At 43.0% G+C, this 20,835-nt stretch overlaps 1 protein-coding gene across 1 annotated transcript in view; it reads left to right on the forward strand.

Moving 5' to 3' along the window:
- The window catches only part of C11H11orf53 (chromosome 11 C11orf53 homolog), a 38,651-nt gene extending 18,147 nt beyond the window's left edge, over positions 1-20,504 (forward strand). Inside the window, exons 3-5 of the mRNA XM_043482800.1 lie at positions 16,051-16,093; positions 18,407-18,705; positions 19,803-20,504. Coding sequence (XP_043338735.1) covers positions 16,051-16,093; positions 18,407-18,705; positions 19,803-20,204 — 744 coding nt within the window. The 3' untranslated portion in view covers positions 20,205-20,504. The remainder of the gene's footprint in view (positions 1-16,050; positions 16,094-18,406; positions 18,706-19,802) is intronic.
- The last annotated feature ends 331 nt before the right edge of the window (positions 20,505-20,835 follow it).

The raw sequence follows: 20,835 nt of genomic DNA on the forward strand, positions 1-20,835 counted from the left end.
TAGATACTTCTGTCATCATTACTACTAATTACTAAGTACTACATTACTAATACTGTGTAAATAAATTGGCTACTAGTAAGGCCATGGGATGCCTTTTGTAGATTCGAAAAATTGATTCACTGTGAGCAAATGAAACAACAAAATAATGGAAGCGACAGTTAGCAACATTACTTTTCTTCTGACTCAGCAATACCAGCACTATACTGCTCAGTCCTCCCGTGTACATGTGCTTAGTCAATTGGCCATGTTCAACTCTTTGCAACCCCATGAGCTGTAGCTTACCAGGCTCCTCTGTCCATGGCAATTCTCCAGGCAAGAACACTGGAGTGAGTTGACATGTTCCCATGCAGGGAATCTTCCCAACCTAGAGATCGAACCCAAGTCTCCCACATTGCAAGTGGATTCTTTACCATCCAAGCCACAAGGGAAGCCCAAGAATACTGGAATGGGTAGCCTATCCCTTTTCCAGGTGATCTTCCCCACCCAAGAATAGAACTCAGGTCTCTTGCGTTGTAGGCAGATTCTTTATCAGCTGAGCTACCAGGAAAGCTCCCATTATACATGAGGAGATGGCTAAGTTCTAGCTTCAGCTTCATGCCTTTCATTAAGATAGAGTCAACAGCTCCCATCCTGCAGTCCTAATTATCCAAAAACATAACTAGTCTCAAATAACAAATCAAGTATTATACTTATCCACCACCACCCTGGATGACTGTTTTATGAAAACACCAACTTCAAATGGCAGGAAGAAAGAAATAAAAGTCTCAGCATTTTGATCAGGATGAGTTATCAATTTACCGACCTAGCAAGTTACTTTTTTAAGTCTATATTTTCTCAATTACAAAGGATCATATAATCATATGAATGGTACAGGTGGGAGGGGACCAGTACTCATATTGTTTCTGATGTGTCCCCCTTCTCCCCACTGGGTACAGCTGTTTATCTTCCTGCTTTCCTAGATTTTCCCGGCCCCAGAACATGTTCCACCCTACTCGCCAACCTGATGGGCCTACCCAAAGCTGAGCTGTAATCCCTTCTTTTTTCTGAGAAAGATAAACCTCCTTTCTTCTAGTTCAGCTAGAGTTGCAAATTGAGTTTGCAAGGGAAATAGGCAATAGAAAAATCACATAAGGCACAAGAACAATTACACGGAGTGTACTAGCTTAAACATCTAGTCAAAGACTGGCACGGATAGAACAGTTGAGGTGACTTCTGGGCCTGAGTCCTCTTCTGTCCCTTCAATTTTCTTTGGGGTAAATAAGAATTCTTAATAATAATACCTAACATTTCTTCTAGGCTCCAAAGTAAAGATGTCACAAATATTTTCATTTGTTCATTTTAGAGTAAATTTCACTTATCAACAAGGAGCACAATAGCTTTAAGAGGGCGACACTCATATCTATTTTTCAGATGGGGAAACTAAGAATCGGGTAGGAATCAGTGGAGCATAGATTTGAAACCAGGTTTGTTGGACTTCACAGTCTTTATTTTACCCACCATAGTGCCTTCTAAAGTTCACATTTCGAGTCCAGGGAAGGACGAGCTTTGGAAATAAATAACCACTTTGCTTCAGGTCCTCCGCTCAGCCCTGAGCTCCCCCTCCAAACTCCACACCCCATCATGTCTCTCACTCCTTCTCAACCACACGTCTGTCTCCCTGCCTGTCCCTGCAGTGATTCTTTATACCGTTCAGATGATGCCACACCCAGTGCAAACCAGAGCCGGGACCTTCCTCTGCTTTGATACCCAGACATCTTGGAAGAAACTGGACTTGATTTCCTTCCAGAACCTATCTCTAGCTCCATCCCAGAACCTGCTACCAGAGTGTCCTTCCTCTCAGCCATCCCCCACCTCTCCTGGACCCGTGTTCTCCTCGGTTCTGTATGGTACCTGGCCCTCCCTGTAAAACGGGAAAGCATTTCCGGAGCCAGAGTCCACACGGACCTCGCAGAAGCCTTTCTGCTGCTCCTCTTGAGCTCTCTAGGTCTGCCTCAGCCAACCCATTTCACTCTGACCTCCTCTTCTTGCCTGAAGCTTGCTACCCTGCTCTGCCTTCTGCTGAAGTCTGATTTTTCTCCTGAAAGTTGCCGACCTGACCTGAGAGGTTGATATCACATGACTCGCTCCTGGGACAGGAGGTAATATACCACTCTCCCACTCAAGGAGGAGGAGACCGTCTCAGCTCCTTTCTGAAGGCTGGAAGGGACCCCAGGCTCAGGGAACTGCCGAGCTTACCAGTTCACTCTGGTCATTCACCTCTTAGATGCTCTCCCAACCTACGTGGTATTCCAGCACTCTCTCACAGTTGTACACACTGAAGAATCATATGCATATGCTAAATAAATAAAATAGCTAGTAAGGAAAGGGGAGGGTAATTTCCTTCTGCTCTTACCTTCTTCTTCTGCTGCTGCTGCTGCTGAGTCGCATCAGTCATGTCCGACTCTGTGCAACCCCATAGACAGCAGCCCACCAGGCTCCGCCGTCCCTGGGATTCTCCAGGCAAGAATTCTGGAGTGGGTTGCCATTTCCTTCTCCAATGCATGAAAGTGAAAAGTGAAAGTGAAGTTACTCAGTCGTGTCTGATTCTTCACGACCCCATGGACTGCAGCCTACCAGGCTCCTCCGTCCATGGGATTTTTCAGGCAAGAGTAGTGGAGTGGGTTGCCATTTCCTTCTCTGATCTTCTTATGAATATATGGTAAGAGATGGAGAGAGATAGACTACCAAGAATCTCATTTCCTGGGTGGTTTTTAGAATTCCATGCTAAAGACAGATAGATATAATCAAGATATAATTTCCAAAGTTTCCTAAAACTTGGGCAATTTATATATATTGTGCTATTTCTCTTTGATATTCTATTGGTGGTATTAAATAGCAAGGAAAATTCTAAGTGAAAGGAAGAGGCAGAATATAAATAAGCCCACAAACTGATTTGTGCATGCGTACTAAGTCGCTTCAGTCCTGTCTGAGTCTGCGTGACCATATGGACTGCAGCCCTCAAAGCTACTCTATCCATGGGGTTCTCCAAACAGGAATAATGGGTTGCCATGTCCTCCCACCCTCCTCCATGCTTTAAATGTAGGTGGTTGGCCACACATAAATTCAAGGAAGACATCACAGCCATTGCAGTCCTCTCTGGACTCGTCAAGACAAGAACAGAGAACAGGCAGGTTCTGTTGATTTCATGGTCAGAGGCATCTCAATATAAGTGCAAATTGGGCTTCCATGGTGACTCAGAAGGTAAAGAATCCACCTGCAATGAGGGAGACTTGGGTTCAATCCCTGGGTTGGATAGATCCCCTGGAGGAGGACATGGCAACCCACTCCAGTATTCTTGCCTGCAGAAACCCCACAGACAGAGGTGCCTGGCGGGCTACAGTCCACGAGGTTGCAAAGAGTCGGACATGACTGAATGACTACGCACAAGTGCAAATTATCTGGACCACTGCTATTACAAGAAATCTTCATGCTCTTCTATGATTTCTAAAAATTTACCATAAAAATTAGTTTTCATCTCTTCAACTCTCATAAACCCATCCTGTAATGTAGTCTTGCTTTAGTAAGAATTTCCTGCTTGCCTGGGCACAGCAAATGGTCATCAGATGGCCCAGTGTGTATCTTCCTGCTTTGCTAATGTTTTATTTTTCTTACTTAAAAAAAATATTTTAGAAGTACCTGTTCTTTTCGTGTTTGAGTATAAATTCTTAGGAAAAAATACAATTTTTCCTTAAGGAGTACATCTCACTTGCCCTTGTTACTTTTTTCTGAATTGCTAGCAGAAGGATCCATTCATTTGTAATGTTTGTCTGGTTATCGATAAAGGGAATCAGTGTCTACCCTGGGAATGCTCCCCCACACCTTTCACAACTTTCATGGCACAGTGCTTTGCATATTGCTTGTTAACATTGCCAACTAACCCCCTTCTGAGCCCAGAAAGAATTTAAAAAGAAACAAACATTTTCCCAGCAAGCAATGCCCTGTAAACTCAAAACGCCAATGTTTGAATATAGAAGTACATGTTATATCCCTGGCATTCATCTGGATGAATGTTTTATCTAAAGCTTTCAAAATGGCCCATTGTCTGACTTTAATTAGCCCACAGTCCTGCCTGTTTGGAGAACTGAACCACATTTCCAGAGCTGTCCATGTTCCCCACCCAACCACCTGCTCCTCCACAATTGCAGAAATTTTTTTTAATAATATTAATAAAGGCAAACTTTTTACAAGCACCTTATTTTTTTTTTTTTGGCTGTCTTATTGGTTCTGTAGTGGTTGTTTTTAATGTCATGAAATTTGAAATATTTCCTGGTGGTGAATTCTTTTACTCAGCTTGCAAAAGTAATCAAGTTTTTCAGTGAAACCGCCATAGCAAGTCCATCTGGCAGAGCTGAAGTTCTGCACATTTCGTTCTGGCCAAACTGTACGATACCATTTATTAATGTGCATCCCAGTAGCTCCTGTCATTCTAACTTAGCTATTGATATACATAAATACAAATAACATTCCAAAGGCAAGCCAAGACCCAAAGGTGAAAAAAAAATGTGTTTCATTTTGTAACTCAGGCAACAGAAATAACTTTCTCACAGAGGCAGCCTGGACATAATTTTGTGCCAAGCAGGAAAGTTTTAACAGTAAAATTTTAAGAAACTGTCAGAAGTTTGGAATTCTATAATAGTGTTACTTTCCAAAGGGCATAAAATAGTTCATAGACCAGAAATGTAAGACAGTTGTAACCACAGATTTTTTTTTTTAATTTTTGAAATCTACAATAAAGATACAAGACCTAAATTCTGGTTTTTAATTTTTATTAACTAGTTTCAATTACAAAAATAACACATGGTAAAATTTCAAACTTAATGAAACAGTATAGTTTTTTTTTTAAGTCTACTGACCTTCCCTGCCTACTTGTTCTACTTCCCAGGGTCATGTGCAATCTTCCAGAATTTCTCTATGACATTTTATTATAAAGAAATTAAGTTGTTGCACCAAGTTAATCAATATCAAAATCTATGTTATTTACATGCACTATTACAAAAATGCATAGTGTTCTTGTGGTGAATTTCCTTCTCCCAAGAGAAAATTTAAACAGGTCTGTTTTAGTCTTCATTTTACCTCTATATGTTTGAAGGCATTAGGCAAAGCACTTCATACTAACATGTCTCCATCTTATATCAATTGCATAGTCCCTTCTGTCACCTGAGATATTGGAGATAAGGTGCCCCAAATCAACTCTTCTTTGTGAGATAAATACTCTATAATCTAGGCTTTATAGAATCAAGGCAAATGTTTTTAAAGATCTATGTTTCAATATTACTTCCTCACAGATTCTTACAGGCTTTAGGATTGGACCTATACAGTGACCTCTTAAATCATTTAAGGACATAGGGTTTTTTCCTCTGTAAATAGGGCCGCATGAGCGGGACATGCCAGGCCCCTCTTTACACACGGGTCTCAATGGGGAGGCTGGAGATAAAGAAGAAAAGAGACAAAGAGCCCTGGGAATTGGTACAACTGGGACAGGTGGCCAGCAGCCCTTAGCACTCACAGGGCGAATATCAGCCTTCACCAGGCTCCAACACAAAGCCAAATAGAAGTGGATATAAACGTCACCTGCTGGCCTCCCCAACCCTGCCCCACCGAGAGCCCGTCGGGCCTGTATCACAGATCTGGGAAGCTCCAGGAGCCCATACACTCCCCACACCAACCATTTCTGACCATCATTTTCAGCCCCAGATTAAATTTCCTAGAATGTCACTCTCAGTATGTCTACACTGCTAATAGCTGTCTAAAGAACAACTTCTGTTAGTGGACAAAGTCCAAGTTCCTTCAGCCTGGCTCAAAAAAATGCTCTTTATAACCTGGCACTTGCTCCTTCCTCCGGCTTTCCTGTCTGCATATTTCCACATCTGTGACATGCTGTCCACACATTTGAGCCTTTGCTTTGCCCCTCAACAATGAGACCCCTTATCCTACCTGCTTACTGATTTCCTGTCATCCTTCAAAACAAGATTCATATATCACCTACAGTGTGAAGTGTTCAGTCACTTCCCTCAGGACAGCAGCTCACGGCCACTGTTACGCTCATCCCTACCCCAACCTCCCCTCTCTACGTGCATAGCTCGAGCAGATCTATTAGAATCCAGCCTGTGTCACTCACTAGTTCTGTGACCTTGACAGTCTTTACACTGCCAGCTAGTTTTCCGATCTGTAATCTAGAATCACAGTGATCTATTTCACTGGTATAATGGCAAGGCTTTAATGAAACAATGTGAATCACTTAGCATTATGCAGAGTATATAAAGTACACAAATGTTAATTACTAAAAGCGATGAGACACATACTAATATATATAAAGTGCCTGGCATAGAGTCTGGCATGAAGGAGGTATTCATAAAATGCTAGTCCACATTCTACTAGCCAAAACAAGTCACAAAACCATCCCAGATTCAAGACCAGTAGAGGTCTGCCACTTATTGATGGGAAGAGCTGCAGAGTAATTGTGGCCATACTTAATCTATAGCAAATGGCTTTTGTCCCTAAGTAGATCCTAATCTAAGCCCTTTGGTTGCATTTTTTCTAGCACCTGAAGCATTCAACATTGTACTCAGCATGTCAGAATTGCCAGGAGCTATCTTTGGTTTGATGGAAGGTCTAGTGCACAAAACCTACTGGTTACCTCACTGAGAGCTTGAGAGGGAATAAATCTTAAAATCAGAGAGTTTGGGTTTAAATCCTAGTCCTGTAATTTATAAGATAGATAATTTGGGACACGTTACTTAACTTCTCTGATGCTTGGTTTCCTCTTTTGTAAACTTAAGATGATAATATCTACTTTTTAATCAGATAACATTACATAAAGCATCTGACACATGGTAGATGCTTAAAACTCTAGTTCCTATTCATTATGGAGTATTTCTTTTATCAATATTTATGGCTAAATTACTAGGTAACTCAGATAACTGGTTCATAAATCAAAACCTTTTTCAAACTTTTCAAAATTAATAAGACTTATTAGAACAGGCTTGTTATAGTTGAGTCACTGCATAAGAGTTCACACCAATCAGAATGCCCCAGATCTACTACATACTTGTCACATTAGCTAAGGCATCTAATTCTCTATGCCCATTTTCTTGTGGAGGAAGAAGGTATTCCATCCTAACACAGATACCTATTTAAAGGATAACAACGTTATACCTGGCATTCATTTCAAAGTTGGAGGAAAATTGTGTGACTAATGGTTGTTCTCAATTCAGATATTAAAATATGGTTTTAAAATGTTCAGTATATCATCATCTCTACCTCTCTCCCAATCATCAATATGATGACAGTGAGAAATTAAATATACTGTGAATACCTTGAAAAGGAATCCCAGCCATTCAGCAGAGGCTATGGTTTTTATTTAAGCATTAGCAGCAACATCTTCAGGGAAGACAATGGCAACCCAGGCCAGTACTCTTGCCTGGGAAATCCCATGGACGGAGGAACCTGGTCGGCTACAGTCCATGGGGTCATGAAGAGTCGGACACGACTGACGCGACTTAGCAGCAGCAGCAATATCTTCGAGTTTAAAGAGACACTTTCAAACTATATAGTCGGAATTTTTAAAATATATATCGTGAAAAATCTTACACGCCTTGCAGCCCTCTTCTTTAGTACATCTCACACGGTCTTTCAATTTTCAGGCTGCACCTAAAAATAGTATAGGGTCATAAAAATGACAATGAATGTAGTAAAGGGAAACTCCTGATCTTATCACTTTACTATCATGGTGACCTATTAGTTCAAATTAACTCATTTTCATGGAGGGGCTTTCAGGGCAGCTGTGAGGCTACTGTGTTAGCTACAGGAAGTTGCACACTGGCAAATTTCATTCAAATGTAAACCTCTAAATTTGGCTACCTGGCATTGCAAGATCCTGTTGTTTGCTGTATGCAAAATAAAAATTATATACCATCTTGTTTGGTCAAAAGTTATGGGCTTTTCAATATTAATTTCAATATTATTTCTAAAGAATTCATATGGTGAGATGCAACTGAATGAATATAATATCTTGAACAAGGTAAAAAGAAATGTGTTTTCCCTTCACATGGGCAAAGATACCTAGTGCGTATCTAAGGCTCATGTCTTAGGCTGTTCTTTCTCAACATATGAATCTGGGATACCAGCTCTGAAATCAGTCCAGTGAAACCCTTCCTGATCCCAACATAGGCCTTTTAGAACTCTTCTATGTTCTGTGAGATGAACAGAAGTTGTGTGCTATCATTGCCTTTTATATGACTTATCCAATCTAACTATTTCGCAGGTCACCATAAGCACTGATTATAGCTATAAATAATTAATTATGTGGAAATGTTTTATACCACAATGGGGGAGATCATATAGGAGCTTTTTGAAATGGTCAAAATTGATCAAATCATATGCTTACAAGTTGGAAATTGCATTGTACATAATTATGCCTTAAATAATTTGAACTCCTCCCCCCAAAATGGAATACCCACTGAAGGCTAAAAATGTATAGATAGATAGATATAGATATGGAAGTGTGTGTATATATACACACACAAACACAGAGAAATCTAAATCCCACTGAATCTTCTTTGTGAGCATTTATTTAATTACTTGGTTTCTCTGAATGTCCTCAGTTCAGTTCAGTTCAGTCACTCAATCATTTCCGACTCTTTGAGACCCCATGGACTGCAGCACACCAGGCTTCCCTGTCCGTCACCAACTCTCAGAGCTTGCTCAAACTCAGGTCCATTGAGTCAGTAATGCTTAATATCCTAAGTCTCCTTTATACTAAATTTTTAAACTATGATGTTTTCCCACTTCTATTTTCCAGTTATTAAAACTCCTGGAAGGCAGTCTGGTGTGGTAGTTATGAAATAAGTTTTGAACAGAAGTAGAGTCACAAATGTAGAAAACAAATTACGGTTCACAAGGGGTGGGGGAGGGATGAATAGGGAGATTGGGACTGACATATACACATTACTATGTATAAAATAGATAACTACTAAGAACCTACGGTATAGCACAGGGAATTCTACTCAATACTCCATAATGGCCTATATGAGAAAAGAATCTTAAAAAGAGTGGATATATGTATATCTATAACTGAATCACTTTGCTATATACCTGAAACTAACACAATGTTATAAATCAACTACACTCCAATAAAAAAAAATTTTTTTAAATAAAAGAAACAAACCCTGAAATCATACCATTATCACCAGCAACAACCCTATCTGCAGAGGAACCTGAGTTATTCTCTATTTCAATTTCCTCATCATTAAGATGAAAATAATACTACTTACCTTCTGGGGTGGTTTGATAATTAAGTGAGATAGTAATATAACATATTTGGTCACGTGCCTAAATGTGTGCTTATAAAATTTCTACAAGTATGTGCTTATGAATTTTATTATAACTCATATCTCTGCTGGAAAATGTTGAAAGTCATAGAAAAAAAATTTTTAAATCTGGTATGTGAAAGACAGGACAGCATCTACTTCTGTTTTTAATCCTTAGGGATGTGATTTTGTTTCAGGCAGAGTCAATGGTCTGGAGGTGGGGAGATTAAACCCACAAAAAAACTGGATCCTGCATAAATATTTTTTGCTGATTTGTTGAGCTGGTAGGATACAAGGGAAACCAGTAAAACTAGGGGGTTTGATGGGGTGATTTGAGGGTTGACATGGAAGGGAGGGGAAATATTTGAGCAGAAATAAAGACACTGAATGATGAGAAGATGATCACACTGGAAAGGCAGAGTCCCCAGAGGACAGGGGCCCAAACTAGCTTTCTATGTGAAGACTGACTGGTCCTTGAGCTAGTTTTGCTAAGTTTGGGGTAGCTAAACCTAGGACTGGGGAACCTGGAAGGGAGCTGCTTCCCAAGAAATATAAGCATAAATCTTCTGGAGAAACCCAACCTCATGTTAGGAACTCAGATTTTCACAGGTTAAGGTCAACCCAGATACATGTTTCAATCAAAGATTACCAAATGCATAAGGAAACAAATCACTAGGAATGAGAGCATAAACAAATTCCCAGGACTTTTGGAGAATTTTGGTATTAGCATAACCAAATACAAAATTTTAAAACAGAAATAATAATAAAAAATAGTGAACAATCAACAAAATACCAACCAATATTTTTAATAGATCAAATAGAATTCCTAGGACTGAAAAAATATCTAATCATTGATACTAAAAGAAATCAATGCATGAGTTAAACAGCAAATTAGCTGCTGTTGAAGACAGAATTAATGAACTGGATATAGAGCTGAAGAAATCTATGCCAATCTGTTCCAAAACATAGAACATAGAATCATGGATAAAGGGAAAGTAAAGAGAAGGTGAGAATTTATTGAGGATAAAAGTAAAAGATTTAACAAACATCGAAGACTCAGAAGGAGAGAACACAGATAATACAGACAAGATAATATTTAAGTAAAAGATGGTTGAAACTTTTCCAAAAGACATGCATCCCCAGTCACATGAAGCACATCCTATACAATCAGAATACATTTTAAAAATCTATCTCAAGATAAAAGGAGGTGAAGCTGAAAAATCTTAAAACCAAAGGGAGTATACTTTAAAGGGTAGTCAGAAAAGAAAGAAAGATTGTTACATAGAATATCTGTAAGGTTAATAACAAACTTCTCAACAGCAATCATGGAAGACACAAGACAGTGAAGTGAAATCTTTAAAGTGCTGAGAGAAGAATACTTGTAAAGTTACTATTGTGAATCCAGAAATAGTATCTTTTAAGTACAAAGGCAAAAGGAATTATATTTTCAGTTACATAAAAGCTGGAAGTTGCCACCAACACCGACTTTCCAGATGGTTAGGTCAATAAAGAACTTGCCTGCAATGCAAGAGACGGGTTCAATCCTTGGGTCGGGAAGATCCCCTGGGGAAGGAAATGGCAACCCACTCCAATATTCTTGCCTGGGAAATCTCATGGATAGAGGATCCTACTGGGCTACAGTCCATAGGGTCATAAAGAGTCAGACATGACTTAGAGGCTAAACCACCACCACCTACAGGAAAGGGATTTTCTAAAGGTTTCTTTCAGAAGAAGGACAATGAATCTAGAAAAAAGTTTGGAGGACAGATAAGCAAAGAAAATGGTAAACATGTAGTAATTCTAATACATATTTACTTGGCAAAATGATGATGAAAATAATCATGTTTAATTTGTGGAGGTTTAAGCTAAAAATTCAAGAAATTACATACTCAGGCACATTAGGAGAGGAGCAAAAAGAGTTAATGTCCTAAGGGTCTTGTCTGTCAGTGGGAGGCTTAAGATACTCTTTGTAGGCTTTGTTAAATACGCGCAAGGTAAAATTTTATGACTGCCCATAAAGAATGGAAATAGTGTTTAATTTCCACAGCAGGTAAAGGGCAAAATTATGTAGGGGAAACGAACACAAGAGGCTTCTTTTCATCAAGTAACAAATAAAATCAATTAGCCTAGTCATTATGAAAGTTCTTCAGGTATTAAAACTGGATTGGGGGTACAGGGCTGGCATTTCCACAGTAATAAGTAAAACTGGGCAGAAGGAAAAGGGATGGAGGGAGATTGGCGGTGGCGTTGGTGGTGGCAGACGCTGCAGGGACTGCGTGACCCCAGGGTAACCTTCGCTCACGCTTCAGGCCGAGGCCAGGGCCGGGCCGGCTGATGCTGGTGCATTACTGAGACGTGCTCATACTCTGTCTGTCCAGCTGGACATGCACCCCGCCTTTCACAGGAAGCCTCCCTCCTGGCCCCAGCCTTGGCCAGAGCAGTTTAAGGGGAGCAGGCAGACAGAAACGGAGGCAAGAAGGCAACAGGACACCCCCCGAGGTAGCGCCCAGGACAGCCACCACCCTGCCACACTCTGCTTCCCCAGGCTGAGGCAAGAGGCAGAGGGAACGGGTCCTGGCGTGGGCCTTTGAGGAGAGACCCAGCCAGAAAGAGCTGGAGAGCAGAGGGAAACACTAGATAACATGGGCCCTGGCAACATGGGAAAATGTGCCCCAACACAAGCTCTTCTCTAATTAATCACCACCTCCTTTCCTTCCCGTACAAGACATCACAGCATCCTGACCTACACTCACCTTGGACCCCACACATATTGTTCACCTACTAAGAAGTTTGGGATTAACGGAGGCAAACTACTATAAATAGAATGGATATTTTGTAAAATTTTAAAAACAATCCTACTGTGTAGCACAGGGAACTATATTCAATGTCCTGTAATAAACCATAATGGAAAAGAATAGGAAAAAGAATGTGTATAACTGAATCATTTTGCTCTACAGTAGAAGTTAACACAACATTGTAAATCAACTCTACATCAGTAAAATAATTTTTTAAAAAACTTTAACTTCAGACATGGAGACGTGTTTACAGGAATAAACCATAGATTTGAAGAAACGTAAAAATGCATCTGAGTGATAATAGCTAATACTTATGCCCTCCTTACTCAAAACCAGGAACTATTCTCAGTGCATGACATATAAGATCATATTTAATTGTCATGTGCCTAAGATCACATAGCAAACAAGAGGCAGAGCCAGGATTCAAATATAGACACTCATTCCAAAGTCTGCACTTTCAAATACCGTGCTACCTCTGAGTGGCTATTGTTCAGTCGCTAAGCCGTGTCTGACGCTCAGTCGTGTCCCACTCTTTGCGACCCCATGGACTGCAGCACGCCAGGCTTCCCTGTCCTCCACTATCTCCCAGAGTTTGCTCAAACTCATGTCCATTGAGCGATGCCCCCCAACCATCTCATCCTGTGTCGTCCCCTTCTCCTCCTGCCTTCAATCTTTCCCAACATCAGGGTCTTTTCCAATAAGTCAGTTCTTCACATCAGCTGGCCAAAGTATTGAAGCTTCAGCTTCAGCATCAGTCCTTTCAACAAACATTCAGGGGCGATTTTCTTTTAGTATTGGCTGGTCGGATCTCCTTGCAGTCCAAGGGTCTCTCAAGAGTCTTCTCCAGCACCAGAGTTCAAAAGCAACAATTCTTCAGTGCTCAGCATTCTTTATGGTCCAACTCTCACATCTTGTACATGACTACTGGAAAAACCATAGCTTTGGCTATCCAGACCTCTGTCGGCAAAGTGGTGTCTCTGCTCTTTAATATGCTGTCTAGGTTTTTCATAGCTTTCCTTCCAAGGAGGAAGCGTCTTTTAATTTCATGGCTGCAATCACCATCCTCAGGGATTTTGGAGCCCAAGAAAATAAAACTTGCCACTTGGTGGGTATTTCCCTAGAGAAGATAAAATTCCAATTTAGTCCTATGGATGGAAGCCTTGTATACCTCACCCCCTTCTTCCGTAATTCATATGTTAAAGCCTTGGTCCCCAGTATGATGGTATTTTAAGATGGGTCCTTTGGGGAGGTAATGAAGTCAGGAGGGTTTAGCCACATGAATGGGACTGGTGCTCCTATAAGAAGAGACACATGGGAAAGATGATCTCTCTTTGTGCCGCATGAAGGCAGTGCAAGAAAACAGCCATCTGCAAACCAGGATGAAGGCCCCCCAAAGAACTCAACCATGCTGGCACCCTGATCTCAAACTTCCAGCCTCCATAACTGGGAGAAGTGTTTCTTGTTTAAGCCACAAAGTCTATGGTGTTTGTTATATCAGCCCAGTCTGATTAAGACAGTTGGGAAATGATGGGTTACTCTCAGATATTTGAAGAGCTATTTATGGAAGAAGGGTTTAACTTATTCTTTATGGACCAAGGAGATTAGAAATAAGTTCAAGACTATTTTCATCCTACTTTGTAACAGAAGTTGCCAAAGAAGAAATTGGCTTTCTCAGAGGGTGCTGAGTTCTCCATCACTAAAGGCTGAATGCACCCAGGGTTAATAACATTGGAGAGGATTTCGGCACTGAGTGCTGGGTGAATAAGACTCTATAAAATCCCTCCAATGCTTGAGAGTCTGTAGGATTATCAGGGTCAAGACAGGACTAAGAACTCAAATCTGAAAAAGTGGATGTTGATACCTCTTCACTTTTACAGCTACATTTTCCACTTAGTTTGTTCCTGGGCATCTTGGAGCCAGAATTGGCATTTTAAGACTCGACACACCTGGATACCCTTCCTTCAGCAGTCAGCTTGAGCATCTCCTCCCCCAGGACGTGTTCCCCACCCCATCCCTAATACAGCTTAAGTTTCCACCTCATCCCATCTTACTCCTACAGGGCCCCTTCTCACACTGCAGTGAATTCTGCTTCATCATCAATCACGCCCTGTATTAGGGCATGCCTAAGGCTCAGTAACAAATTACCGCAAGCTAAGCAACTTAAAAAAATAATTTATTTTCTTACAGATCTGGAGGCTAGAAGTCCAAAATCGAGTTGTCAGGAGGGCCAGTTCCTCTGAAGGCTTTAGGGGTACACCCTTGTCTGCCTCTTCCTAGCTTCTGGCATAGGCGCTTGGGTGCCTAGTTGCTTCATTCATGTCCAACTCTTTGAGACCCCATGGACTGTAGCCCGCCAGACTCCTCTGTCCATGGAATTCTCCAGGCAAGAATACTGGAGTGGGTTTTCATGCCCTCCTCCAAGGGACCTTCCCAACCCCAGGATCGAACCCTCGCCTCCTGGATCTCCTGCATTGCAGGCAGATTCTTTACTGCTGAGCTACTGGGGAAACCCCCCTCCCCAGCTTCTGAAGGTTGTTGGCAAACCTTAGTGGCCCTGAGCTTGAAACTGTAGCTCTCAAATTTCTGTCTCTTTCTTCAGACTGCCTTCTCCCCTCTGCGTCTGTGTTTGTCTCCGCTCTTCTTATGAGGACACCAGTCATATTAGATTTAGGGCCCACAAGCCTTCAGAGTAAATTCGTTTTAAATTAATTAGTTACTGCTTCAAAGATCCTGTTTCCAAATAAGTTCACATTCACAGGTACTGGTAATTATGACTTCAATATATCTTTCCAGGAGACAATAATTCAACATCCTCAACCTGCTATGCTCATTAAACTGCTATTTTTATTCCACATGTTTTTATTGTGTCTACTTTGAATCACTCCCTGTTCTGGATGCAGAGAACAAGTCACAGTCAAGGTTTCTACCCTTAGTGAAACGTCCATTCTACAGGGAGGCAGCCAGTTTAAAAGGGGGCCATTCAATGGTAACACCAAATACAACCTTATTTATGTATGTATGTACCTATATAAACATGTGTGTCATATGCGTGCTAAGTTGCTTCAGTCGTCCTTGCAACCCTGTGGACTGTAACCCGCCAGGCTCCTCTGTCCATGGGATTCTCCAGGCAAGAATACTGGAGTGAGTGGGTTGCCGTGCCCTTCTCCAGGGGATCTTCCCAACCCAGGGATCAAACCTGCATCTCCCATGTCTTTCACATTGGCAGGCGGGTTCTTTACCACTAGCGCCACCTGGGAAGTCCAAAGCCCATTTGTATAAATCACTGATACATATTGTGGAAGGATATGCGGAAGGATATTGTGGCTCAGCTGGTAAAGAATCCACCTGCAATGTGGGAGACCTGGGTTCAATCCCTGGGTTGGGAGATCCCCTGGAGAAGGGAAAGGCTACCCACTCCAGTATCCTGGCCTGGAGAATTCCATAAACTGTATATTCCATGGGGTTGCAAACAGTTGGAGATGACTAAGCAAATTTCACTTTCATTAACGCAAACAGTAGAGGGAAAAAAAAAAGGATAAATGATTTCCTTTCACGTAGTCTATGTTTTTTGGCATGTTTACCAGAATCTAAAACTTTGATTTCTTTCTGTCCCTTGTAGAAGTTCGTTTTCTGGTACTTGTATTCAACTTGTTGTCAATTCTCAGTTTCTTAGCAGTAGAAAATAAAATTTGTGAAATGTATTCTTAATCTTTAAGTTCAAACTTGCAACTAAAGACAACCTGGAGGGGCGGGATGGGGAGGGAGGAGGGAAGAGGGGGGAGACACATGTATGCCTACGGCCGATTCATTTTCATGTATGGCAAAAACCATCACAGTATTGTAAAGCAATTATCTGCCAATTAAAATTCTTTAAAAGAATAAAACATGCATGCCCCTCTTTCTTCCAGGGCAGTGTCGGTTCCACTCAGTCTCCATTTGGCCCGGTGCCAGGTAAGTATTGCAGTTCAAGGGGGTCGATTCCCTCCCTTTGAAGTAAATCAGGCATTTAGGCTTCCATTCTTCCATAGATGCCTTACAAGACTTTGAACATTTTGGTGCTTTGAAATACTTATTTTTAAAATGTAAAATCAGACCTCATGGCAGCTGTTCCTGAATTTGGAATGAGTTCTGTCCAGTATAAGCTTATTGGGCAAAAGCAATAATAGCAATTAGGCCCTTCATCCAGTTTTTACAGCTTCCCTGGTGGCTCAAATTGTAAAGAATATGCCTGCAATGCAGGAGGCCCCGGTTCAAACCCTGGGTTAGGAAGATCCCCTGGAGAAGAGAACAGCAACCCACTCCAGTATTCTTGCCTGGAGAATTCCACTTCCAAACTCAGAAGTGGCATAGGTTTTCCCACTAATTTGGGTCATCTTCAGAACTGGATAAGGGAAAGAAATTAGAGCAGGAGAAGATCCCGCATGTCTGAATGTCTCTATGCCATGTTTCCCAATCATATTTACTGTCATTGGAATTTGGCTGTATCTGCTCCATTCTACAGAAGAAAATTTCTGCAGCCTCTCTCATTATCTGGAATGGCTCTTCCTCTTTTTAAGGAGAAAAAAATACATGTTTAAACAGCAAAGGACTTTTTCTCTGTGTTTTTTTATTTGGAAATTGGAAATGCAGACAGGAGAGACTGGTAGCCTTTTTTACTTAGTCTCCTTGCTGTTCGCAGCCTTAACCACTACAATGGATATAGATTCACAGCATGAAACAAAAGCTTATTTTTGATATTGATTTTCACGGGCACAGGTATTTTTTTCAGAGAAGTATGTTTATGATGAAACCTCTAACAGCAGCTTTCAAATTCATGAGCAGATTAGAATTCGGGGGCTATAGAATTTAAGATGGAAATAGAGTGAGTGGAATTGTGCTGTTAAGTTTCTGCAAGGAATTTTGATTTCTTTTGAATGAATGAATAAATTTACATGAATTGTTGCACATAGTATTATACTACTGGGTTTACAGAAAATGTATAAGATCTAAGTTCTGCCCGCGTAGGGCTGGTGGGTCAACGGGAAAGAGGACTACGCTCAGACGAGAGAGTACTGAGAACAATACAATGTGCCGCCTTGAGTAGCAGGGGTCTAAGTGCTGTGTCTGGAGAGTCGCCTACAACTGAGTCAGGGTAACAAGGAGGAGGGTCTTGATGAGTCTGTCTTCTCTCCCTGCAGAAGAGTGGGCAGGGTGGGCAGGGACAAAGCTCAGAAGCAGTCCACTGCCATCGTGGAAAGTAGGAAAGACAAGCACCTACAACTTCCTCCCAGATCAACTCTTTTGTGGTTAAGGGAGTAGGTCTGAGCTAACTGGATCACACCCAACACCAGCTGGGGGGAAAAAAATCTGTTTTACAGTCCTTAAGTCTATGCTCCTAAATGATACAGGGCGCCCTGATACAACTGAGCTATAGGTTCAGAAAACATTTAGCAAACACATCTCTTCTCCTCTGGGACTATTTCACTGGCCTTCCCTTAAAGGAGAGTCTTAGTTTCGGCCTCTCCAGGTTTCCACCAAGGGGGGCTTTCTGTGCCAGGATTTCCCTTCTCAAGCTTGCAGGGCCCAGGGGAGTTGAGTGGGGACTCAAACTGGCCACGAGAGGGCAGCAAATAACACCAGACTCTTCAAAGCCAGAAAACGTTTTCCGTGGTCCTCTAACTTGGCTTCGCAGAAGCCAAACAAGGCAAACCATTTTCCGTTGCCTGCTAGGTGCAAGTCACCGTCAGTACACAAAAATCAAAAGAAGAGTACAACTTGCCTCTGATTCGGGGTGAGGTCAGTGTCACCTTATCTAGAGAAACTGAATCTCACATAGTATGCCCCAGAAGCAGCCTCTTAATCTATGGGGACAAGGCTCAGAAGCTGTGAAAAAGATGCTTCATTAGATAACAGCAAATGCCAGGGGGTTCTTACCCTGTCCTCTTTGGCCCAGCCACTACCTAGTAGAGTGCCTCACAGACAGAAGGTGTGCCCGAAAAATGTGTATGTGAGAGACACTGGGCAGTAATATCTCCACGTAAAGTGAGCTCATTACCAAAGGCAGCTCGAACCTGAAACCTATCAGTTTGGGGGGCCAGAGTACTTAAAAGCGGTAATGCCGCTCTATTGAATGCTTTTCAAGCCATCTATCTATTTAAATGTTGGCCTTGGCGTCAGTTCTGAGTTAGAAACACCATGCCACACGTGGAAAGACCCAGCTGCCATAGATATGCCTTGACTTCCTCCAAGGAAACATTTGCCCGTCTGTTTTCCCCTTGGCAACAGGCTCACCGGTGATGTCAGGGTACTATGGTGTCAGGAGATCCTTCCTCTCCGACCCGGACTTTCACAACACCAAGCAGTTTGCCAACGACGCCTGCACGTCAAGCGGGGCCAAGCCCTTTGGCTGCGAGTCCTCAGCAGGGCAGGGCCACGCGGCCCTGCTGGACCCCTACTTCCCGGAGCCGTACGGGGACCACCGCCCCACGGCCCTGACCCCCAACAGCGGCACCCTGTTCAGCGCCTCGCCCCTGCCGCCGCTCCTGCCGCCGCCCTTCCCCAGCGACCCCGCACACTTCATGCTGGTGAGTACTAAGCAGAGGCTTAGTTTAGGGGGTCACCAAGGTCGGGGTTCCCGCGGCCCTGGGCAGCCCGTGCGCCCAGCAGCCAAGGGTCTGCTCGCCCCGGGAGAGGCCAGGATCCACGCCCAGAGAGCCCTCCTCGGGGATTTGTGCCAGCCACGCGGTAGGAGGCTGTGTCTATGCAGGGGTCGGGGCAGGACGACTGCATAGGATGGGACTCAGCCACTGTGTTAACACTCTAAGGATTCCCCCGGATGTTCCCCCGTTGTTCCGCCAGCGCTTGAGAAAAGAGCACTGACCTACCTCGCAGACCCAGCGAGGCCGTCCCCGGGGCAGGTGCACCAGGACGCCTCTCTCCTTCCCCTTCGCTCCTCCCGCTCCCACGGTATTTCTCCCCTTTGGAACCTTCTCCTCTCCCAGTCCTTCCCGAGATGAGTTTATAAGAAAGAACACGAATCACCTTTTTATACAAAGCTGTAAAGCCTGCGACCACAAAGGAATGAATCTGTGGGCCTGGGGTTTTAGACCAAACAGGCCTCCAGAGAGTGGGAATTATGTGCACATGTTCATTTAATACTGGCAACAACTTAGGGTACAGTTATTAAAGCCCCATTTTACAGATGAACCAAGTGAGGCACTCAGAGGCAGGAAGCTAGTAAGTGGCCTAGCAGTGAATCAGACCTAAACCTTTCCAGCCCCGAATCTATGAGGCTCCAGGTCTTTGCTCCCTGGGGGCAGGGTAGCCTTCCCAGCCCCCTTAGAAGCCCACCCGGTAATTTAGAGGCTTCTCCTTCCAGGGGTAGATGAAATGCTGCCTAAATGTTCATTTTATTATTTTCACATTTACTCTTTTAATGTTTTCTGGGGAAAGGACTCTATTTACACACACACTTAATTCTAGAGAAAGGCACTAGAAGGTTCACTGTCCCACAGCAGAGGAGAGGCCGCCTGTAAGGAGGCCTTGGGCAGCACCGGGAGGCTGTGCTTCCAAAGCAGGCTTTGGAAGACACAGACCAGCAGCCCCCGTGTCGGGAAGGAAATGTGTCCCCGTCAGACCATCACCTAGGGACTAACCCCAGTGACCTTTCCATCCTCCTTAGAGGGACTCGTGGGAGCAGACGGTGCCCGAAGGCCTCAGCCAGCCAGACCCCATGCCGGCCGATGCCCTGCAGAGCTTGGCACCCAACACCGGCTGCCTCTCCCAGCTGGAGTCAGGAGGTGTCGCCCAGCACAGGAGCGCCGGCTGCGGGGGGCCCCTCACCGGGGTTCAGTCCTACTCACTGCATGCGCTGGAGGATCTGTACCACACGCAGGGGTACCCCACCCCGGCCCCCTACCCTTTCACCTCTTTCATGACAATGTCCAATGACCCACCGCCCAAGGTGGGGCCCTTCTCCCCAGACGAGGGGGCAGACACCTCTGCCCTCCAGGACGCTTCTCCATGGACCAAAGAAGATGGGAGCCTGGCATGGGGGGCATACGAGTGCCGCAGGGCTTACTGAGGGCACCAGAGGACTTCTGTGCTTGAAGTCAGTTCTCTGTGTTCACAGACTGTTGTGGTGTGGCCGTTCTTTCAGAAGTGGGTTTTCAGGACAAGCCGTTGTGCCACCCTTTGTTAATGGATGACGGCATTTCTTTGTGATCCACCCACCATAACCCCACTGAAACACACCACAATGTGAATTCCGTGTGTCGGGGACCAGATTCTAGATAGACAGCCTGACAGTGAGGTTTGGGGGGAATTTAATAACCCATTGTGTTCTGCATCTTCTGTTATCTTTGAAGTATTTTAGCACTGATAGTTTTCCTTAAATTACATTAAAAACTTTATGCAGCTCATAAAACATACTGATTTGCCTGTCTAATTTTTCTTAGTTATGTACTGTGTATGTTCCTCAATAAAAGATAATGCATAGGGTATCAAATAGATTAGGGAGCATAAAACAAAATGCACTTTATACCATGTGACTTTATAAAGTGTGAAGTATTATATACATTTCTCTCCTTACAGTGACTTGCAAATAACAAATAATAACTTGCAAGTAACAAATGTGATGCCATAAAAAAGTGCTTTATTTTCATTAAAGTAGGATGAAGCCAGGACACTATGACTTCATAACTATATGGTTTTGA

This window comes from Cervus canadensis, chromosome 11, assembly GCF_019320065.1.
Source record: "Cervus canadensis isolate Bull #8, Minnesota chromosome 11, ASM1932006v1, whole genome shotgun sequence".
NCBI lineage: Eukaryota > Metazoa > Chordata > Mammalia > Artiodactyla > Cervidae > Cervus > Cervus canadensis.